Below are 23,909 nucleotides of genomic sequence, written 5' to 3' on the forward strand. Positions count from 1 at the left end.
TGTATACACTTATATAAACCATTAGTCCACACAATAGGTCCGATGTCAATGTTAACCAAAATAATGGTTAAGGGTAAAATACCCTTTCAGCAAGACCGGAACTTTTGTATTCAATAGTATCTATTTTCTTATTAGTTTCTCGAATTTATGTATTCATGTTCACTTTCGTAAAAGAGTAAGAAAATAAATGTGGCAGCACGCACTTCCGTCTATATCCACTCCGTTTTTATCCCTACTCTATGTGTCTTTCGGCATGCGCCTCGGCGGTGCCGGAGTGGGCGGCGGCCGCTACCTTCCACTTGTATAGGAAACTCTAGCGATCATTTTGTATTTTTTCTTTCTTAGAGTTCTATCTGCAAAGTTTTTAAGACAACTATTTATTTTTCATCCTTTTAGTTTTCACATTTGGTTATCATTTTCTATTAGTGAAAATAGGTGGTTGCTCTCATGAAAAAGCTCTGCCTGCATTTCTTCAAAAAAAAAAAAGTTAGTGCCTGCATATATTAATACAGTAAATACTATCACCAAAATGTTCAGCGTGTTGTGTATGTATATGTACATCGTCCATTCACGTATAATGCCTAATCAACATCACCAGAAAACAAGAAACGGAATCAATTTCGTGGACCGAAATCTCAGAAGTTCTCCTTGTGGAAGACGAACTTGGTGGTGGTGCGGTGGGAGAAGTCCTGCGAGAGTCGCCTGAGCTCCGGCGTCACCTTCTGATCGCCGCAGTAGAAGACCCCCACGCGCTGGCCCTGGTGGTCGCAGGCGACGCGCTTGAAGACGTCCCGCCAGCACGGCCGCGCGAAGTGGGTGCGGACGCGCGTCCCGGACACCACGTCGACGCCGCTCTTGGCGTGGTGGAGCGCCTGCAGCATGAGCACCATGGCCGACCGGGCGTCCCCTTCCTCGTACACGCTCGTGCAGTGGTTGTGCAGCTCCACCACGTCGCCGGCGGCGTCGCGCTCCGCCACCTCGTCCATCACGCCGCGGAACCACTCGAAGGAGCCTTCCTCCCGCGTGCACCAGTAGAAGTACACCTTCTTCGTCATGAACGGCGCATCATCCTCGTCGGTGTAGCCGTGGCCGGGCTGCTTCTGCTGGATGTTGTTGAGCACGTCCTTGACGATGCTGATGAGCGGCGTGGCGCCGATGCCCAGGCCGATCAGGAGGAGCACGTCGTACTTGCGGAAGTCCTGCGCCGGCGCGCCGTACGGGCCGTCGATAAGCAGCTTCGGGAACGTCCTGATGATTGTCAAACAGAGAGTTACATCCATGGGCCGGCCGATCACATCACATATAAGTATTCTCAGCAACATCGACAGCCATTAATTCAGACGTACTTGGTGTTGTGCTCCATGGACGAGAAGTCGGCCCTGAGGAGCCCGCTCTGCCCCATCGCCGGCGGCCGGCAGCTCTGCGAGAAGATGGCTCTGAATTTCGATGTCCAGTCGCCCCGGCACCGGATGTGCATGCTCAGGTAGTCGTCGCCGGGAGCAGAGGTGATGGTGAAGGGGTGCCTGCAACATGCCATTGATCGTGTCAACTCAGGTGTGTGTGTGTGTGTGTGAGGAGGTCACATGAGCCCTCCCTGCATTGGCAGAGACGATCGATGAAGGAAGCTCACCACTCGAACGGCGAGACCTCGCCGCAGTTGACGTAGATGTACTGCCCGCTCTTGTACCTGAACCCATGGGGCTTGCTCATGTGGATGGCGATCACATTACCAGGGTACACCGCCACCTTCTCGATCCTCACCGTCGTCAAGCCGTGCGACCTCAGCGCCCGGAGCAGGCGCTCGCCGGCGTACAGCAAGACCGGAATGGCAAGGTACATCCATGTCTGAATTTTTAACAAAGCACATGTCAATTCTGCAATATGGATATTCGAAGCCACGAACTGAAATAAGAAAAACTGAGCTGACACTTACCGTCTGCTTGTACCATGTCCGGTTGATGTAGAGGCAGACGCCATGGACGACGAGGGCGATGTAGACGACGACGAAGAGGTGGTGGGAGTACCAGAACATGTTGAACCCGCTGAGCCTCTTCAGCGGGTTGCCCTCGCCGAGCTTGCTCCGGCGGAACCGCGGGTGCGCCAGCGTGAACGCGACGGCCATGAGCACCACCATGATCACCCCCGTGATGCCCTCCACGCCCCGCACGAACCACCAGTAGTCCGGGATCCTCGTCTGCCCGAAGTAGCGCTTCATCGGCTCGTACGCCTCGTCGCTGGCGTGGAGCAGGCGCGGGAAGTCGCACGTCAAGTGCGTCACCCCGTGCAGCGCCACGCCGACGGCCACGCCGCCCGCCACCACCTTGTGGAAGTTGATGTTGTCGTTGAAAGGCACGATGGCGCCCAGCTTGGTCCGGGACCGGAGCCAGGTGACCGTGTTGCGGCACACGGGGAGGAGGATGAGTGCCATGTTGAACTTGGTGGTCTCGGCGCCGCCTTTCGCCACGCACACGCAGTAGCCCATGACGTCGAACGTCGGGTGGCGCCGGTACGCGGCGAACTTCCAGGCGAAGAGGCCGGCGTTGATGGCCAGCCACAGCGACATCACCCACACGCGCTTCCAGTTGTCCTCCAGGAAGTAGCGCGCCGCCGTGAGGCCGCGCCGGAGCGGGTTCGCGTCGCGCGCCGGCACCAGCCTCTGGCTGATGAGCTGGCTGATGTTGGAGCTGTGCGGCACCTGCAGGCCCGACGGGGCCTGGGAAGGGGGCAGCAGCAGCAGCGACTCCAGCGTAGCAATCTGACCAAGATGGAGTTGCCATGAACAGTGTCAGTGTCACTGAATTGCCGACCATGTCACACCCAATTAATTCCAGATGAAGGGTGACAGCATGTACCTCGATGTAGCCGAGCTGGGCGGGATCGAGCTCTTCCATGATCAGCGCCGTGTACTCGTCGACGCGGTCGAGGATCTTGGTGAGCTTGTTCGCGGAGGCTGTCAGAGTGAGGACCTCTTTGAGCTCCTCTTCGGTGATCTGGCCGTCTGCGTTCTTGTCAACCCTGCAACAAGTTGAGCAGTGTCGGTGTCAATTTTGACAGACTTAAAGTGGGACTACGAGATTGGATTTGAATCTGAAGACGAACATACATGTCAAAGAAAGTCTGAAGCTTGGCATCAAAGCCTGGATCCGAGAGCTGCTCCCAGAACTCCCGGAGCTCATCCTTGGTGAGCACCTGGGCCACGATTCCCCTTCGCCGTGCAAGGGCGTCGAACATTTGCACCGAGAATTCATCCGACCCGACCATCCCTACATCACAAAATTTCATTTCAGAACTGTAGCAGTAGTGGCGGTGTTGCTCGCTAACCGAAAATTCAGAGAAATGCAAGAACGAGCTAAGCTGCGAGTGAGCTTGCCGATGCACTGTCCGAAGCGAGAGCGGAGGAGGAGCCCGTCGACGGCGAGGCGGTTGAACCGCTTCTCCGCCTCCGGCCAGCTCCCCTGCGTGACCACGCTCTGGTTGAGGAACTGGAGGCCCCTCAGCGCCTGGCGGGCGCCGGTCATGCTCCGGTCCAGCCGGGCCGGCACCACCGTCGGCGGCTGCGGCTTCTTCACCGACGCGATGCGCCGCAGCTCGGCCTTGAGCCTCGACGACAGGCCGCCGGACCCGGGCGTCGCCGCCGGCAGGAGCGCCGCCTCCGACATCTCGAAGCCGCTGCTGTCCTTGACGCTGTGGATGGCCACGGCGTCGCCGTCGCCCCTGACGTCGAGCGTCACCTCCAGGTACTCCTTCTCCTCCTTGAACCGCGTGCTCCGCCGGCTCGCGCTCTTGCCGTCCGGGCCCTTATACTCCGGCGGTGGCCCGCCATTGCCGGTCCCGACCTGCCTCTCCATGCCCGCCAGAATTCTTTGGCAAGCAATGCCTCGTCAAGAAACACCAGTATGCAGTGATCTTGACCTCCAGAAAACAATGGAAGCAGAATGGAATGGCGAGTGCTGGACTGCTGTGAGAGCCAAGAAACCAAGAATGTGTATGTATAGACCGGACTGGTTGCAAGTGGCGGTTAGTAGGATTTGGTGAGGACAGATGCCTGCGATTCTTTTTTAAGGTTGTTGTTGTGTTCTTTACGATTTGGCACGAGTCAAGGGACAAAGCTGTTGCATGGATAGAAGGGAAACAGTGGGCGCCTCTGACTCTCAAGGCTCGTGCAGTCCAGCAATCGTGCCGCTGGTTAGGGAAGCCTTCAAAACCAGTGAAGCTAGTGCCGGTTAAACAATGGGAGTCTACTAGATCATTGCAGATTTGGAGCAATTTTTTGTGGAATCGTTAGAGACCGTTTTGGACAGTAGGGAATCATTGCATGTTACGGGGTCTGTTCTCGCTCCCGTCCCATACAAAATCACTGGATTCTCGTGGGCTTCTTCTTCATCATTGTGTGAAAGTTTGAAACAGCCATTCCCATCCGGTTTGACAGAAACTGGTTTCAGGCTAGGATAACTGAATAAACTGATGCACATTTGGAAACGTTGGATATTTTTGCCTTTTAAACACGTTTAGATATGGTGCTTGGGATCATACTACTCCCTCCGTCCCATGAATATTGTCTGAGCTTTGTTAAAATTAGGATAGCATCTAGATATATCCAAATTTTGACAAATCTTAGACAATCTTCGTGAGACCGAGGGAATATAATGATAGAATTAGTAACCATAACCGCGCCTCGAGAACTTTGCTACGAGTGCTCGAATCCACACGTTTTCGTCGGATGTGTATGTGAGACAGAGCATGGTCTGTTACCCTTGTACTCCCTCCGTCCACAAATAAGTGTACATCTAGGTTTTTGGATAAGTCAAACTTGTTTAATTTTGACCAACTTATTATCAAAAATTATACGCATATGTGACATTAGATTACTATATTATGAAACTACATTTCAAGGTGGATCTAGTGATACTAATCTAGTGTCATAAATGCTGCTACTTTTTTCTAAAAAAATGGTCAAATGTAATAAAGTTTGACTTATCAAAAAACCTAGATGTACACTTATTTGTGGACGGAGGGAGTAGGTGTCTAGTTCAACGCAGCCTTTGCTCTGCACTAGCTATGGTGAAAAGGAAAAGGAAGAAAAAACTATGGTGAAGTCACATTATACAACTCCAAGTGTCCAGGGTTGTTGAGGGCGAGGCACCTGTGAATTATCAGCAATTCAGCACAGCTGGATGGGCTTCAACACGCACACAGCCTAACAGCACAGCACGTTATGGAAGGAAAACTAGGGAAGAAGGGCTGGTGTATTGGAGAAAACCACCGGCGGCCACTCTCTCCTGTGCTGCATGTGCTCGTGGTTTAGGCAGCCGCCGTCATTTCATTAGATTATCTGGTGTCTCCTTTTGACACTAGATCGGTATTCCCTGCTTCGCCTCCGCCACCAACGGAATGGGAGATTTAGCAGGAGAGAGGAAGAATGTACATAAGCTGCAAATATTTTTAAGGAATTGAGTACATCCCAAAAGAACGTATAATATTCTTGAGCAGCTACGGGCGCGTTTAGTAGCCTGCATCCCCTTGGCTCGTATGGGACCAGCAATTTTCGATCTGTTTGGATGCATGCAGCCCACTGCGTTGTTGCATGAACCGGGTTTTAAAGCACTCCCGGGACAGGCCCTGGAGGAACGTCCGGAATGGCAGTTTCTCCGGGGCCAGGCCCGTTGCGGCCAGAAGCCTACACACGTGGAGAAAGGAGGCGGAGACGCGGCGTTCCTTCGAAAACATGCGCCATAATAAGGCTCACCGCTCTCTCTCCTTTCTCTCACTCGCGACCTCCCCCAAACTATCACATCACCTGGCGGTTCCCCTCCCGCCGACCAATCCGCCGCACCGCCGCACGGAGGAGCACCGGTACCGGAGGAAGGAGACATCGGCGACCTTGACCTTGTCCTCGGCCGCGACCTCGACCTCGTCCTCTCGACCGCGACCTCGACCTCCACCTCGTCCTCGGCCGGAAGAATGGCGGTAACGACCTCTCCTTCTCACCTCCGTACTTGTTCTGGCAGAACATGTCATTCTCAGGCATTTCCGACGACATGCACATTAGATCTGCTAGGGTTTTCGTTAGGATAGCGGTCGGATTGACGATTGCAAGGTGTTCGTCCTCCATTTCTTGATGTTCTTGTCCAGTTTTGCTTTTCACGGTCTCGATTTGGTTAGATCTGTGAGTCTAGTATGGGATTGCGGTAGATCCTTACTAGATCGGGCTTTGGATTGCAGAAACTGGCAGATCTTACTGTGCATGCAAAGAGGGGAGGGTTTTTTGTGCTGGGGTTTAGCATGTTGAGGTTGTTGTGCGGAGTGAGTCACGATAGTTTGCTGTAGATTGTGTAGTTTCTGATTGAACTATGCCGATGATTGTAACCGGTAATCATAGTGTGAGGAGATAATTGATCTGAACCTATGGCATGACTGAACATCACCATGCCATTGGTTCAGATCAAACATCTCCTCCATGTGTGCTCATTGTATGAGGCCTATACTACCTTGCTTTCCATGTTTGTACATCTTCACTTGTTCAATGGCCAATGATTCAACAATGGCACAACGGAAGGCAGGGTGCTGCCCTCAAACTGAGTCGTGTGTGCCATATTTCTTGCACACTAGACTTAGTTTGCGGGCAGTCCCTTTGTCTGCCGTGTGATCCTACATATATAAGGCCTCCTTTTGCTTTGTCTACTGCAATGGCCAATGATTGAACAATGGCACACTGAAAGGCAAGGTGCTGCCCTCAAACTTAGTCGTGTGTGTCATATTTGTTGCACACTAGACTTAGTTTGAGGACATTCCCTTTGCCTGTCGTGTGATCCTACATATATGAGGCCTCGTTTTGGTTTGTCTAGTGCACTGGCCAATGATTCAACAATGGCACACTGGAAGGCAAGGTGCTGCCCTCAAACTTAGTCGTTGGTGTGTGATATCTTGCACACTAGACTTAGTTTAAGGGCAGTCCCTTGAGCTGCAATGTGATCCAATGCATGAGGCATCACATGTTTTCAATGTTCGTTTTCATCTATATACTTGTGAGCAGACACACCTCTAATGACATGTGTTCTTGTGGCAGACTGAGAAGCTCAAGCTTGGGTCACCTGAGACCCCCGACGAGGGACCGTCCAAGAAGCGAAGGGCGGCTAACGTCGGCCACTTCCAGCCGGACGTAGGGCCGGACCAGTTCTTGCGCATCGTCTTCAAGCCAACCTTCAGCCGGCTACAGATCCCTCATGATTTCGTCAGGTGGTTCGGAGAAATCCCTTCGAACATCATCGTCACCACCAACACAGGCTGCTACTGGAGGATGACTACGGTGAGAGAAGGCGATGACGCATACATCAACCAGGGGTGGGCGGCCTTCGCCGTCGCTCATCAGCTGCAGATAGGCCAGTTCCTCGTCTTCCAGAAGGTGTCCACCTTCCAGTACAATGTGGTCATCTTCGACTACACCTGAGGTGATGACCATGTGTCGTTACCATGGCGGCGCGACCAGGTGTGTCGTCTTCCAAAGTCATGTCTGAAGCTCCTGGTCTGTGTGTACTTGTTGTTCCAGTCGTCTTGTTGAACTATGATCGTCTATGGTGTGTCCTGAACTATGATCGTCCTGTGTCCTGAACTATGATCGTCCTGTGTCCTGAACTATGAAAGTGTTTGAACTATTATCACTGCTAAGTTTGTCTGAACTGTGAACTGTGTTCTTCCTTGTGCTTTGATCGTTGGTAAGAAGCAGTTTCTGGGTTGCAACCAAACAACAGCAGCGCCGTTCTGGACTACTAGGAGGCCTCAAAACCGACCTACCAAACGGGCAGAACCCAAATCTCGACGGGGCCGACAAAACTCTATGCAGGCCACCAAACAACGTGGCTTTTATGGCCATGGCCCGTCTGCGACACGCAGGGACTCGTCAGTGGTGCAAGAAAATCATGCAGGCTACCAAACGCGCCCTACAGCTATGTGCTTAACACCAGCATGCATGTTTCTCCAAAACTTCTAACATTTCTGGTTCCAGCCAACCTGTGCTTTCACAGATGGATCCAATAACGCTATAAACAAAGCGGGCACTAATCTAGCTGAAAATGTTACAACTAAAGATTATGATGATTGACGTGATATTTAACATTGATGTCTGTACAAATTGAAGTAGATAAACTGCACACCGCTAATCAACTCACTTGAGTAAGCATCCGCTAATCAACTCACTTGAGTCGGATAAGCATCCTTGTTTGTTCATTAGCTAATCATCATATAAGCTTGTTCATTAAAACTGCAGGACCATAGTCTCCAGCACACAAAAAAGGTACAAGGACGGACTATGAATTAATCTAAACGATCTTACACCATTGACTAGCTCGTTGAAAAATTGTCAGCACTAGTTGCGAGGCACTCATTAAATGTATAATATCTTGTACCGGGGGAACCAAGAGAAGCAACGTCAGCAGTAGTAGAGAGATGCGAGACAAATCAGCAGGTCTGTTAGCAGAAGCCCAATCGCATCAAATACATATTTCGGTGCAAACAAACCCCAGACCTGAAAAGTTTGAAAGATAGGTAGTATAAAGTCAAATCTGCAACGTAAAGTGGTGATACTTAAAGCAGCAGCTATTGCTGGGTAAGAAAAGAGGTCCACAAATTTACCATCAAGTGACGCCTTTGAATCGTGACACATATGATTGTAACTGTCGTAGTGATAGCTGTAATTAGACCATACATCAAATGGACCTGAGTTCGACAGACAGATTAGATGTCACATATTTAGATCAATAAAAGGACTAAAGGAGTTCCACGATGCATGATTTATACTGTTGTATTTCAGTATATGGTCAACAGTAGGGAAATCCAGATTACTGGTTTTTTAGGCCAACACAGTTATGGCTAAACAGTATAATGGCTACTCTAGTTTTCCTAACCATGCAACTTTTTTTGTAAAACATAATATTTACCTACTGAAATCATGTCACTAAGTTACTGACAACAGGATTTTGTCCAGTACCTGTATTAGAATATTGATGGTAACATCCTTCACCTTGCTTTTCTTGGACGCCATATTACAACAGTAGATGGCAATAAAAGGAAGACTGAGAACTGGTAGGATGTGAGAAACACCGAAGGTATCAATGGACAGAAGAAACCCTTGACGGATGATATGGAAATGATCAAACCTGTGATATTAGGAATGTGAAAAATATATTACATAAAATGCAAGAAATAATTATTCTTACAGTCACAGTATTCTTCGGAACATAACTATACTTACCCAATGAATGCAGCACCATAGCGGAGGCCGTCGAAGGTACACCTGAAATTTATTCTTTATTAGCTAGAATGCATTTTTACCCCATCTAACCATGCAAATCAAATAACCTTAACCATAAGCCCAAAGCCCCCACCCGCCACTCCCAACCCCCATATAACAGCAAGGACAAATGGACCTGCCTTATCTCTCGGACTAGTAAACATGGTACGTGAAAACAAATGATGAAGACAGAAACATAAATCAAAGTAAAATAAATGTGTAAATGCATCAAACCATGAAGTATCTTACCAGTGACCAGTCAGATAAAACAGACAAACTGCAAGAAGGCTCCATTGTGTTACCGATACAGGGTTAACAACACAACTCCCGATTATGTCAAGTTTCAAGTCTTTCTCATACTTCTGCTGTAACTTAATTATACACCAAGCTGCAAAATGGTTAATTAAAAGTTTCAGGTACTATGCTTCCTAATGTGGAATATGAAAGGGAAAAAAAGACTCAAGTAGGCCTAAAGCAGTATGCCATATTCTGAGAAGTACGCGTCTGTTGAAGAATAGAGTGAGTAGCAAAGTACCTCCGATGATGCAAATTAACGCCACCAAAGAACCTTGCCTCCCCAACAAGATCAAGATAGTTGGGCTCCATGAACACAGCATGGCTGCTGATAAACTAGTTATCCTTTTGTTCAACTTCAAACAATCGACTGGCCCAAACAATCGGCAAAGTACAGATATCGCCAGTGAGAAAGCTCCAATAGCATAAACAAAGCGAGGAGCCAATCTTATTCCAATATCTCGATTAGCTTTAGGATGAGACAACAAAGTACTTTCAGCAGCCCAATGATTTGCTATAAAGGCATAACTCAAGATGGTTCCAGACATAATTAAGTACTTCAAGAACCTCTCGTGGATCGCAGAGGTGCTGAACTTCAATACAATGTATGCCACCAAGGCAAGCAATATGATGGGGAATATAGCCATGAAGACATTGCAAAAATTGGAACCAAAAATTTCACAGACAATGCTCACGGGGTGCTCTTTTGTAGCTGTTGACCCAGCAATTTGTTTTGACATACCAAACTCAATTCCAAATCGTGTAAAAATATTTAGAAGAATAAAAACAAATTCCTATCAATTAAAAGAGTACGTGTGTTAGAAGATAAATGATACAACCAACAGTAAAATAAGAAGCCAAATGAACAAGGGAAAATTTGATCAGCAATTGATAAGGTAGGAGTATTAACTTCTATGCTGAAGTTTCCTTTCGTGACCGAGTGCCACACGCCGGCAATGCAACTCGTGGACAAAAGGAAGTTCGCAACTCTACCTTCTGTCACTGCATGACAAGAAAACAACTTCACGAATCAGTAGAAACCAAAGTAATCTCAAAATGTACAGTGACATTTGTATATCTGATGAACTCACATATATAGCTGTTGGATAGTAAACTCGCTGCTCGAATTGCGACCAATGTAAAAGCTAAGGATAATTTGGGGATGACCCTTACACCAGCATTTTTCTGATCTGATGGTTGACATACAGAATTCAGCTTCACAAGTGTGTATCCCTGAGCGATAACTGACAGTATCATAAGTAAAAGACCAGTGCCCATCAACCATAAATCAAACTCCGTCCAGGCAGAGCGAGCAAGATTTGCAAAGCTTTCCAAGAAGCTAGAGTATGCATCAATTTGCAGCTGCAGAACAGAACTCGCGCTCTCCTTAAATTCTTCTCCCCTGGCTATTTCCAATTGACATGTAGACTTCAGAGCGTCTGACCAGTTTGCCTGAGCTTTTGAATACAGGTCCGCGACATGGTGCAGGTATTCAGCCGAAAATCCAATAATAGAACTACTAGAATATTGATCAATGTATCTCTTCACCTACAAGGTGCAGATTAAGATTAAAGGAGTAGTCCCAGATCAGCATATCTGCAAATGTAGTTCATACTAACCTGCCAGCTATTTACACAAAGGGCTTCAGCATATCTCCTTCTCCATGCTTCTAGGTCATTCCACGGTGTACATGATTTGATATCCATCTTTTGATTATCCCATGTCCCAGCACTCAGAGCATACAATTCTGGGTTTACACGTCCAATGCTAGATATGGAAAAACAAACACATTTCATAACAGAGCAATGACATACAACTGAAGCTATTGAATAGGCACCATGTTAAGTTTGCATACCTTCCAAAGGGAAAAGGTATACCGAGTAGTGTTGATACAGTTACTGCAAAGTCAAGCTGAAACCAAGAAAAACATAAGATATTTGATAAAATAGAAAATCCACATCAGAGCACAATTATAACTGACCTGCTGCATAGTGCTGACGCACACTTCATTCCCATGCTAGAATAGTAAACCATCAGAAGAAAGGGAAATAAGTCAAGCTATTAGTACTCATATTGCTAATGCACAGATAGAAGCTGACTATTGCGAAATAAAATGCAAAGGACTAAAAAATAAGGCGATGAACTAAATATCAACATCCCTAGCACTGCCTCTATCATCAGGGCTATGACTACGAGCATGCGTCATGGAATATTACTTCAAACCCATGCATAACTCACTTAGTTAACGACAGTATAAATACCTAATTTCTCGCAGAATGTCAGATGTCAAACCCAAATTAACAGTAAAGAACTCAATATGGCAGTACAAGTACCTTCCCTATGTGTGATTTTTATATCTTTTCTATATAAGTTAAATTCCGGTGATAAAATGACGAAGGAGACCTTCAGCTAAAATTAAAAACTAATGAGATAACAAGTACATGCAAACAAGAAAATCAAGCTTATTGGAGAAGTTCAGTCAATTTATCAGAATAAATGAAATATACCAGATCAAAATTGCATGAATCTTCACCAAGAACAGCTAAGACAGCATCGGGTGGTGTCTTTGGACTCCATGCAAACAGCGATGTTTCAACCTACAATGGAACTGCATTAGTTCAGATAGTTCTGCACTTAGCAACAACAACAACAAAAACAAGGTCAGATCACCTCTTCAGCGGTTCCTCCTCCATGGTCACCGTTTAGGGTTTGGCCATGATCTCCCATTACAAGGAGTAAAGTGTTTTCATGGGGACCACCAGGTTTTGATAGACTTCTCAATGTGTCAATTACATCCTGAGTAAATTTGAGGGAAATTTAACAAACAAAATTTAGGACCATGTAACAGATAATGTCTCCTGCAAACAATTAGCTCAAAAAACAGATCGTTATATTATGAGTGGGGCAACTGACCTCTAGGATTTGATTGTATTGCTCCAACTTCTGGATCATTGGGGTAGAGTCAACACCAAATATATGCCCTGCATGATCCTAAAGAAAGTTGATCCCATATGCCTCTAGTTCCATTCCAGAAATAAAAGGATCAAATGTGCAAGCCAGTGCCCAAGTGAAGACATGACAACTTACCACACCAAGAAAATGTGCAATAAGAACATCCCAATCATTTTCGTGCAATGACGGAAGCAAGTGCTCCATAACACCATTATCTACCTAATACATATAATCTGATGATTAATTCCATGGAAATTCATTGGAAGGCACATCACACAACAAGGACAAATGGTACAGAACAGAGGACATACTGTGTCAAGATCTTTAACATTAAAAGAAGGGTACGGGAATGACTTGTTGAAGTGCTCTGGGTATAACTGTGTCCATGTATCATCTCCCATCATGACTACCCTCTTTCCACTTTTGGCCAGCTAATCGTGCAAAAAGAAACAAAAGCAAACATGTAACCTCATGCTTAGCTTATCCAAGCGTGAGCTACAAGTTTTACTAAAGTTGAATGTAAGGTGCAAAGAACCTGATGCATTATATTGTCTTCTACTATTGCTGGAGCTCCAAAGCTGTTGCCGACGTCGATAAAGGTAGGGAGGCCACCCGTCGTGAGAGCCTGAGCATTGATTTTTGCAGCAAGAATGGTGAGCATTGAGTACACACCCATTTTGTATTGCATTGAGGTTTGCAAGAGATAACAGTTTTTTTTTTTTTTGGCATAGCATCTGTAATGCTGATAGGATGAATAGACACACAGCAGTGCTCATCACCTTAAGACGCTGAAGGCTGGTGGTGGGTGGGTCAGCGAGCGCTTTGAAGATCCTAGCAGATTTCTTCTCATCAGCTGCCAGCTTCTGCAGGACCTGCAGCTTGTCCATCCATGGCTGCTTCTCTGCAGAAAAATGTCAGGGTTTACTCATTACCAGCTCAACAATGTGCTCAGCAAAAGGTCAGTATGTAACGCTAACCCACCTTGGAAGAATGTACTCGGCGCCACGAAATCGAACCTGTAAGACAGCAAAGAAAGATTGCTCAGAATCAGACCTGGGAAGTGAGACGGGCCAGGGTAGGCTCGGTGGCGGTACCTGAGGGCGTCGAGGACGACGATGACGAGGCGGTCGACGGCGGGCGGGGGCCAGGAGGAGCACCCGGGGGAGACGCCGGTGCGGTCGTCCCGGTGGCTGTGGAGGTCGAGCTCGGTGCGGGTGAGGAGGAAGCCGCGCGTGAAGAGGAAGATCGCCAGCGAGTGGACCGCGAGGATGGCGACGAAGATCAGCGGCCACGAGCGGCCTCGGGTGGGTTCGCGGCGGTGTCTCGCCGGAGCCGCCATCGGCTCCGGCAGGCGTTCGTGGGGCGGTCGTGGCCGGGCGCACGGCGGCGCGGCAGGGAGTCCGTGGCCGGGCGCGAGGCGGGGCGGGTGGCAGGGCGGCCGGCGCGGTGGCGGCCGGTACGTGCGAGCGCGGGGCGGGCGGCCGTGTCCGGGCGCGGGGTGGGACGGGCGGCGGCCGGCGCGGGCAGGGGCGGCGCGGGTGGAGGCGCTCACGGGGGGCAGTTGCTGGGAGGAAGGAAGGGGGGGGAAGAAAAATAGCTCACAGGCGGGCCCTTTTTGCCATATTGCTCAGTAGGCTGTTTTAGGATGTGTTCGTTTTTGGGACAAGGTTCGCTTCCATTCCATTCCATCCCATCCCATTTCATCCATCCTCATGTTCGGTTGATTTGAGAAAGAATAGAATGGAATCAAATGTAATTAATGTAAACATGCAAATAATTAGCCTAATTTAAACGGATTAGCAATAATAGGCTTCGTCTCCACCATGGCCTGGATGAGCACGGAGGGCCATGTTGCTCCGGCCGCCGCCGGCCAACCCCGTCGTCTGGCCGTGAGCACGGAGGGCCGCGCTGCCCGGTCCGGCCGCGCTGCCGGCCGCCGCGCCGCGCCGGGCCTCCGCCGTCCTGGCCACGAGCAAGGAGGGCCGCGCTGCCGGTCCGGCCGCGTTGCTCCGTCCGCCGGGCCGCGCTGCTCCGTCCGCCGCCTCGCTGCTCCGTCCGCCGCCATGCTCGTTCCGGTCGGGGGAGAGAAGGGAGAGAGATAAGCGGCCGGGAAGACGCGATTAGCCCAATGACAGAGCTCGTTCCACTTCGTTCGACCGATTCGGCCGGACGGATTGGGATGGCATATTCCGGTAATATGCTCTTTCAGGGGACGAGTTGGTTCCGTCCCATTCCTCAGAATTCTGGAACCGAACGCCAGGATGGGAGCTAGGGACGAGTTGGTTCCGTCCCGTTCCTTGCCATTCTGGAACCGAACACACCCTTACAGTTTCGGTTTACGGGATCTGATCCAACGCGGTCCGCACAAGCCCAGAATTCATGTTTACTGCATCATGTACTCCCAAGTTTACATCTCGAGATTTACAGATCTGGTAGAGTTGTTGTTCTTATTGGGTTGTATCTCACTAGTAGGAAAAGCCTCATCAGTGGCGCACCAAAAATGGATTCTGTGGCGCATGGGAGGTGCGCCACAGAAACGTCGCCACAAAAATAAGGTTTCTGTGGCGCACCTGCCCATGCGCCACAGAATTAAGGTTTCGTGGCGCACTTGTTCTTAGGTGCGCCACGTAAAAGCGTGCGCCACGGATTGGTTTTTAGTGCGCCACGAATTTGCTTGTATTATACACGATTTTGTGCCGCTTTGCTATACACATGCGGTTTATAGACAAAGAATACAGATACACGGGTTATATACGAGAACATTCAGATATAATATAAATATCATGTACATTGCACAGATATAACATAACATCATCATCACATTACTTAGAGCCCGATCGAATACATATATAGTGGCAATTAAGTGTCAAATGTTTTGCATACAACTCTTAATTCATACAAATTTCACAATTTCGAGATACAAAGTAGTCTTCATCCGGTTCCTCCTTTGCTCCCTCATCTCTACCCACCAGGCTCGCTTGCATCGGGGTCTTCATATCCAGTTCCTACTATGATGAAAATGGAAGAAAGTGAGACCAACAAGTCCGATGCACAAGAGAAATGGAATAAATGCCTCATACATTGTTGGTCAACACAAATATTAACATTTAGGGATGGCGTAAGTGAGACCAAGTCCGATGCACAAGAGATTGATATTTGTGCTATCTTACCAGGCTCACTTACGCCACCCCCAAGTGTACGGGGACCAAACATTTTAATCATCGGCATTTTGAAAATCTCAAAGCAAATGGAATGACAAAATGGAATAAGTGCCTCATACATTATTGGTCAACACAAATACTATGGTCGAAACCATAGTTGCGGTATACACCGCATGATACTTTGCGAAGGGCCCCCTTTACCGGCCGCCGTTCCGTGAACGGGTCTTTGACGAGACAACAATGCCGATCTGCCTCTCGGCGCAGAACCACGGCAGTCCCAACCGCCTCCTTGTGGCCGTGTGTCTCGCGTCTGCCATCGTTCGCCTTCTTGCCGGTGAACCAATAGGCGATCGTTGGAATAAGGAAACCGATGACGGTCGGTCGCAAGATTAGATTGCGATCGGCCGTCATCGGCTTCCTTATTCCAACGATCAGTCTATTGTTCACTGGGCAAGAAGGCGAAGAGTGCATGGCGCAGGAGACGCGGCCACAAGAGAGGCGGCTGGGACTGGCGTGGTTCTGCGCCGGAGAGGCATGTCGGCGTTGTTGTCTCGTCAAAGACTCGTTCACGGAACGGCGGCCGGGGAAAGGGGGCCCGTCTACAAAGTATATTGCGGCGTATAGGTGACCAAACATTCTAATCATCGGCACTAAAATGGAAGAAAGAGCCAAGTGGTATCTCAACTAGATATCATATGCCTCATACTTTGTTGGTCGAAAGAAATATTAACATTCAGGGATGGGGTCAGCGAGGCCAGGTAGGATGCACAAGAGAGATTGATAGTTGTGCCATCGCACCAGGCTCAGTGGCCCCACCCCAGAGTGTACAAGTGACCAAACAATTTAATCATCGGCACTAGAATGGAAGAAAGGCCAATGCAATTAAGAAGTAGCTAGTATGAACTAAATGGAATGCCTCATACTTTGTTGGTCGAAACAAATATGAACATCCCGGGATGGCGTTAGCGAGGCCAGGTAGGATGCACAAGAGATTGATATTTGTGCCATCACACCAGGCTCACTAGCGACACCCCGGAGTGTAAAGTTGACCGAACATTCTAATCATCGGCACTAAAATGGAAGAAAGAGCCAAGTGGTATCAACTAAATAGCATATGCCTCATACTTTGTTGGTTGAAACAAATATTAACATCCAGGGATGGAGTAAGTGAGGCCAGGTAGGATGCACAAGATATTGATATTTGTGCCATCACACCAGGCTCACTTGCTCCACCCCCGAGTGTACGAGTGATATCGACCAACCATCTAATCATCGGCAAGTACAAAAACACCACCAAACCAGCAACCATGGTGACATAAGTCAAGACGCACAAACACACATAGCATGCATGGAGCAGATGCTCCAAAGGGATTATTCATCACTTGGTATATAGACCAAGTGATGCTGGCAAAAGAGAGGCCAATCAAGAACCAGTAAATCCAGTAAGTGATAGATATGCCTAAACAAGCAACAACACATAGCATATCCCAGCTAACCAGATGAGACAAGTCTTGGTAGCCAACTTAATCACCTAGCACCACCTAGCCTTTTAAAACCATCAGAAACAGTCCTTTTTCTTCAAAGGATACCACAGTGGCATTCATTTACATGATCCCCTACTGTGGATATCTCTATTTTCATCAAAGCCAACAAGAAATAGATCATAAGGCATCAATTAAGGAGGCAACCAGGGACAAAGGCATCAATTGGGGTAATGTTAAAATGTTTGTCTCCATATTTGGGAGACATTTTTAATATTAGAATCTAGCTAATGGATATCAAGAACTAGTCTTGATCTCCAAATGGTGATTAGAGGGAATTTATTCATCTTAATTAAGCAACATTAGGGACAAATGGGATCATGCAAGGGACTTGGATCATTTGGATCATAAGGCATCAATTAAGGAGGCAACCAGGGACAAAGGGAAACATTTGATGATCCATTATCATAGGCAACAAATCAGCAATCTTTTTCCCCTCTAATCTAGCTAGAGTCCTTAAAAGAAATTCTACTTAAAATGAAGTAGCTCTCTGTTGGTATTGGTTACCAACAGGAACTCAAGCCACTACTTGATCTTACTAATTCAAAGCAGGACCAATGCAGGACCAGTGCTGATGTTGCCATCATCTCTGCCCCCAAGAACTCTCTCATGCTCTCTCTCACATGCCATGCCACTGCTTGCTCCAAAACACAAGCATCACATGCGAGCATAGAAAAAATATATAGCTAAAGACACGGTAAAACAAAAAGAATGTTTGGTGTTTTTATTCATGATGACCACAACAAGAAGACAACAAAGATCCAGATCGAGCACAACATCATCCTCTCTCAGTAATTTTGTCCAGAGCAAGATCAACATCCAGAGAACAACAGCAGCACAAGAGCATCCAGATCGAGCACAACATCAACACATCCAGAGCAGGGGTAGAGGAAGAGGGAGGGGAGGGGAGAGGTGGAGCTCACCGACGCTAGGGGTGGATCGAGGAGGAGGTTGACGACGACGGCAGGGGTGGAGGAGGAGGAAGACGCGGCGGCTCCTCCTCCTTGACGCGGCGGCCCCTCCTCCTCCATGCGGCGGCCCCTCCTCCTCCACGCCGCAGCGGCTTGTGCTGCAGGTGGCGGGGATGGGTGGAGCGTGGCGGCCTGCGGCCCTCGCGGAGGAAGGAGGCGGCGGCGGCGACGGCCGGTGCGACGACCATGGCGGCGGCGGCGGGGAGAGGGGAGGGAGGTGAACGTACGGGCGTGGGGAGGAGGGGAGGGGTACGGGGATGATATAACTTACCCTAATTACAGGCGCACCAGCCAGTGCGCCACGAAATAACTACTTCGTGGCGCACCGAGCCCGGTGCGCCACAGAAATAACTACTTCTGTGGCGCACCAGAGCCAGTGCGCCACAGAAATAGTTATTTCTGTGGCGCAGAAAGCGCTGTGCGCCACAGAAATACCTACCCTAATAATTCGTGGTGGCAGAATGTGGGCCCCACATAATTTCTGTGGCGGACGGTTCAGCCATGCGCCACAAAAATAAGCTATTTTTGTGGCGCACACTTCCTGGTGCGCCACAAAATAAGTTTCTGTGGCGCATTCAAAACGGTGCGCCACAGAACTAAGCTTTGCCTATAAGGGTTTTCCTACTAGTGTCTGAACTGCTGAGTGCCGGAGTCTTTTGGATCAGAAGTGTTAGTGGGTGGGAGTGTGGAAGAGGATAAGCGCCAACCCTCTATTTTGCGATGGACGGCGTGGATGGAAAAAGGTGACGGAAAAAGGATGCTATTTAGACTTTGTACATATGCAACTTGCCACGTAGGGCTACACCTGCATTTACATTAAGATGATCTGTTATTTACATTGAGATGATCTGTTGGTGGTTTTGAGGATGATTTAGTTAATTGTAGTAGGACTTTAGACGCGTATCCTCGACCAGCAGGTCTGGCACACGCACACCCGGTCACTCGTATATCCTTATCTCCTCTGAAGCACTCACTTTGTCTCCCCGCTCGTCGCCTCGGCCACCACCCACAGTGTCGTCCTGTACAACCTCCGTACCGGGCAGAAATTGGAGAGGGTTGGGGACGGGGGAGGGTTGGGTTGAGGCGGTTGACAGGAAAGTACCGACCGTAACAGGGAGGAGGAGACGCTACTTGCGCTGTCGTCCAAGTGTTGCTTTGGCTAGCTCTTCTCCTCGCAGCGTCAGGTTCGGACGAGGCTAAGTTGGTGGTGGGACAGCGTCTCGGCGGTGAGGAATCGAGGGAGAGGATGCCAATCGGGCCTTGTTGGTGAATGAAAACGGAAGAGGAGGCAGGAGGCGGCTGGGTAGCCTTGATCGGAAGAGGGTAGGGAGATGCGGAGGGAAGAAGATAATTGTGACAAAGAGGAGTATTGGATTGTTATCTAGCCGTACACTCTAGTTGTGATTTGTCGCAACGAATATCTAAAATTCCATATGGATGTTATGTAATTTGATGACTACGTAAGTTGTAAAGTTGCCAATAAATGTTGTGAACTAGTGCTACCATATCTCATATCAGTAACACGACTTCATAAACATAGTAGCCAACTTCATTATATTTGTCGGCAACTTAATAACAATGGTAGACAACTTCGCAACAATAATTTACAACTTCGCTACAATAATAGGCAATTTCATAATGTCAGTAAGCAACTTTATAATAATGGTAGCTTGATTCACAAAAGCGGTTAGCAACGTCACTACAGTGGTAGGCAATTTCACAATGGTAGTAAGCAACTACGTTGCACCAGTATACAACTTCACAACATTGGTAGACAACTTAACAACGGTGGTATGCAAATTCACTACAGGTCCGCGCTCCTCCCAAACCCTATTGTGGACTGAGGCAAAGCTTGGATGGTTGCTCCACGACCATGTGTCCCTACGACCCTACCTATCCATGTTAAGCCTTTGTACAAGGCTAGTTAGAAGATAGCTGCCACCAGCACACGACTACAAAGAAGATCGGGCAGATCGGGCAGGGCTCACTAGGGTTTGGAAGGGGGGTCTCCGGAGCCGCCCCACGCGAGGCGATCTGGGATGGAAATAACAGGGTAATAAGTTACTAAAGTTTAAATTAAAATAGCCCTTTTAGATGTGGATAGCAATTCATAAAATATGGTATACTTTTATTTGCGCAAAATTTTGGTTAATTAATTGGTAGCATTTTGAGTCGTTGTACTTTCTTCATAAAAATAAACCCATCTTAGACACTTGGAAAAATCATATTTATACATAAAACCTGGCAACTCAAGTTGGCAACATTATATCAACCATTTTGCTTTATCTTTTCGGCCCGCAATAAGCTTATGCAGAGTAAGAATACAGGAAAATTAAATAACACTCGTAATGAATTCTGCAAAGCCCATATGTTGTCCACGCAAAAAATACAAACAAACATCAAGGTACAACGACCTCTCTCAAAAATAAAATATAGTAAGAAAGAAAAATAGTAAAATGCGCATCCAGGGAATCGAACCCATCTTAGACACTTGGAAAAATCATATTTATACATAAAACCTTGCAACTCAAGTTGGCAACATTATATCAACCATTTTGCTTTATCTTTTCGGCCCGCACTAAGCTTATGCAGAGTAAGAATACAGGAAAATTAAATAACACTCGTAATGAATTCTGCAAAGCCCATATGTTGTCCATGCAAAAAATACAAACAAACATCAAGGTACAACGACCTCTCTCAAAAATAAAATATAGTAAGAAAGAAAAATAATAAAATGCGCATCCAGGGAATCGAACCCTGGTCAGTACCGTGGGAGGGTACTATGATACCACTACACCAGATGCGCTGTTTTGTTTAATCTCCATTCCTATGTTACTAGTTGTGTGTTCTGTTTCGATACATGCGGAAGTAAGGAGAACAATCGAGTTAATGCGCTGGGCCCTCAAGAAGCCAATAAAAAAATTGTACTCCGTAACATTATACATTTGCTGCCTGTGTGCTATCATGTAATTATGATACCAGAAATATTTTTTTCTCAAAGAGACGTAATTTTAGAGGCACAAACATAACATGGAGTCAGGACACAGCATGGAGTTACGAGTGTCTCGTTACTATAACAAATAATGCAGGTGATTCCTTTGACACAACACAAAATGTGGCACAAGGCATTATAAAAACTTGACATGTCCTTGGTTATGCCCTGCACAACACAACATAAGCAGATCGTGTATTCGGTCAACTGAAACAAGCGAGAGAGAGGATACAGAAATGCATCATGTTACTCTTACAGAACTACAATGAGCTAGCATGTATAGCTTGTGGTAGTTGGAGACCGGCTTTTGTGAATCTGGGTATATGTGAACCCACTTTTTAAAAAAATGGGTTTGTGATGTCAAAACATGTTTCAAAAATCGAAACACAAAATGATTGCAAAGATGATCTCAAACATGTGCCCTGGACATGAGTTTCGTTCTGAAAAAAGATTTTATTTTGCCTCAGCAAAAAAGTGAAATTTTACAAATTTTATAGGGCTATATAGCAGTATATATGTGACGTATTTTGTCTTTTTTAGATTCTGAAATAAAAAAGTGGTTTCTCCGCGAAAACTTTCTACTCACCCATGGAACACCTGATATTTTTATTTCAGAATTTTTTCACATTTCGAAAATACATTTCCAACCTAGGTTCACGTGCACCCAGGTTCAACTGGAGCTTTTCCGTGGTAGTTGTTACTATGCTACAACACAGCAACACGTTTAATACTTCCTACACGTGATGTTTGCATTGGTCCTCCGTCCTCGTGTCTACTTGTACAGCATTATGACTTTATGAGTAACAATACAATGTGATGATCAGAAAACCAAACATACACAGAATAATAATGTAGTACTAACTATACCTTACCATTGCTACCTCTACATTTTGTTAGCAAAGAACAAGACTCTTTCTATAGTTGACAAGTAAAGGAGGAAACTAACATAGTTTTGCTCAGGTGGTGACACTTACTATGTCATAGCACAACTACTTACATTCCCTAAACCACCAAGTAGCACCTGCAATTATTTATAATCCACATTCCCTAAATTACCAAGACACATATTCGACAATTCTGTCGATTTTTAGTCTGGTTCACCAAGAAAAAAGGTCGAGTGAGGCAACTTAAGCCATTCATCACATAGTCCCGTTCTCCAAATTCATAGAGTAAGAAGTGTTACTCAATTACCAATATGCAGACAAGCCTGTTAAGCACACACAGAGACCAATACTATGGACCCAAGCCTACTCTACAATCCAATTCAGTATATGCATCACAAAATGATGAACTTAAATCCACACAGAAATAATACACCTGTCTATAATCACAGTTTGGGCGCACAGATAATTTTGAATTACCGCGACGGCAGATGGAAACCATGTGAGCCAAGTCAGAGAAGCTGCGCCTGTTTTAGTCAAACATGCATCTTCATCAAAGTTGCAACCAAGAGAGCATGACATATGAATCAGGTAGTACTAGCCTTCAACCAATATATAAGACAGGCAATGATCAAACAGAAACTCTAAACAGGAGCTAGTTCTCATTGTTGTCCTTGAAATGCTGGCCCCATGGAATGAACTACAAAGCAAATCTCACGCACACCACAAAAAACCTCAGAAATACTCTGTTACATGAAAGCAAGTGTATGGACTATATACCCCTTTGTTGTACAAAAAAGAAGAAGTCTAACTCACCTGCACAAAATACACTTTTATTGATGAACATAATAAGAATACATTGCAGTAACACCAACAGAAGGAAGAGCTCAAGAATCTGCCTTGGAGGTTGCCTCCATTCTCCCGGCAAGGAGCTTGACCACATACTTGCCCAGTATATCAGCCTCGAGGTTCACCTTATCCCCTACCTTCTTCTTGGGCAGCACAACATTGTCCTGCGTGTAGCGCACGAGCATGAAGTCGAACCAGCCGCCGTCCTCGTCGACGTTGACGACGGTGAGGCTGGTCCCGTCCACGGCAACGAACCCCTTGGGCACGAGCAGGCGCAGGATCTCGGGCGGCGCGCGCACGGTGACCCAGACGGAGTCGCCCTCGGGCCGGAAGGCGGCGATCTGGCCGGTGCCGTCGACGTGGCCCTGCACGAAGTGCCCGCCCATGCGGGACGCCGGCGTGAGCGCGCGCTCGAGGTTGACGTCGTCGCCCGCGGCGCGGTCGCCGAGGGACGTGCAGCGGAGCGTCTCGGGCGCGACGCCGAAGGTGAGCGTGGAGGCCGCGGCGTCGATGGCCGCCACGGTGAGGCACGTCCCGTCGACGGCCACGCTGTCCCCCAGCTGCGTCCCCGCGAGGAGGTTCTTGGTCTCGACCTCGAGGTCGACGCCCGGAGCGTCCCCGCCCCCGCCGCCGCCGGATGGAGGCGTGGGCGGCGGGCCGATGCGGCGCACGCGGCCGACCTCCTCGACGATCCCGGTGAAGAGGGAGCGGACGGGGATGCGGGAGGATGACGGGGAGGAGATGCTCTTGGGGACCGGGGAGAGCGAGAAGCGCAGCGGCGGGACGCGGAGCGGCGCGGTGGAGGCCGCCCGCGAGGCGAATGGGAGCGGGGATGGCGCGGGGTGCAGGCCCCTGCGGAGGACTTGCGGGTTGCACCGGACGGCGGCGGCGGCGGCGGCGGTGGGCGGCGGCGCCATGGCGAGATCCTTCTTGCCTGGATTTAGGATGGGGTTAGAAATCGGAACGCGTCAGTGAGTGAACT

At 48.1% G+C, this 23,909-nt stretch overlaps 3 protein-coding genes and 1 non-coding gene across 4 annotated transcripts; all 4 read right to left on the bottom strand.

The window, feature by feature from the left end:
- Positions 1-554: 554 nt before the first annotated feature.
- On the bottom strand, positions 555-4,320 carry LOC127299370 (respiratory burst oxidase homolog protein B). The gene is made up of 7 exons (XM_051329325.2): positions 3,371-4,320; positions 3,104-3,263; positions 2,853-3,015; positions 1,934-2,755; positions 1,631-1,845; positions 1,347-1,523; positions 555-1,248 (listed from the first exon to the last, which is right to left on the bottom strand). Exons 1-7 carry the CDS (start codon positions 3,846-3,848, stop codon positions 636-638), a joined length of 2,628 nt encoding a protein of 875 aa, XP_051185285.1. The 5' UTR covers positions 3,849-4,320; the 3' UTR covers positions 555-635.
- Positions 4,321-8,064: 3,744 nt separating this feature from the next.
- LOC127299371 (uncharacterized) lies at positions 8,065-13,956 on the bottom strand. Its single transcript, XM_051329327.2, has 20 exons — positions 13,627-13,956; positions 13,514-13,548; positions 13,312-13,433; positions 13,068-13,157; positions 12,844-12,963; positions 12,668-12,751; positions 12,494-12,571; positions 12,251-12,376; positions 12,088-12,177; positions 11,562-11,597; positions 11,436-11,491; positions 11,200-11,347; positions 10,672-11,128; positions 10,491-10,582; positions 9,822-10,374; positions 9,536-9,674; positions 9,248-9,289; positions 8,984-9,152; positions 8,629-8,712; positions 8,065-8,521 (listed from the first exon to the last, which is right to left on the bottom strand). The coding sequence occupies exons 1-20, from the start codon at positions 13,869-13,871 to the stop codon at positions 8,426-8,428; spliced, it is 2,862 nt and encodes a 953-aa protein (XP_051185287.1). The 5' UTR covers positions 13,872-13,956; the 3' UTR covers positions 8,065-8,425.
- Positions 13,957-20,940: 6,984 nt separating this feature from the next.
- On the bottom strand, positions 20,941-21,011 carry TRNAG-CCC (transfer RNA glycine (anticodon CCC)). The gene has a single exon. It is a non-coding gene; the product is annotated as a tRNA-Gly (tRNA).
- Positions 21,012-22,895: 1,884 nt separating this feature from the next.
- On the bottom strand, positions 22,896-23,896 carry LOC127299373 (riboflavin synthase). Its single transcript, XM_051329329.2, has one exon. It carries the CDS (start codon positions 23,842-23,844, stop codon positions 22,966-22,968), a length of 879 nt encoding a protein of 292 aa, XP_051185289.1. The 5' UTR covers positions 23,845-23,896; the 3' UTR covers positions 22,896-22,965.
- Between the last annotated feature and the right edge of the window lie 13 nt (positions 23,897-23,909).

The sequence above is a fragment of the Lolium perenne genome, chromosome 5 (assembly GCF_019359855.2).
Source record: "Lolium perenne isolate Kyuss_39 chromosome 5, Kyuss_2.0, whole genome shotgun sequence".
In the NCBI taxonomy this organism is placed as follows: Eukaryota; Viridiplantae; Streptophyta; class Magnoliopsida; order Poales; family Poaceae; genus Lolium; species Lolium perenne.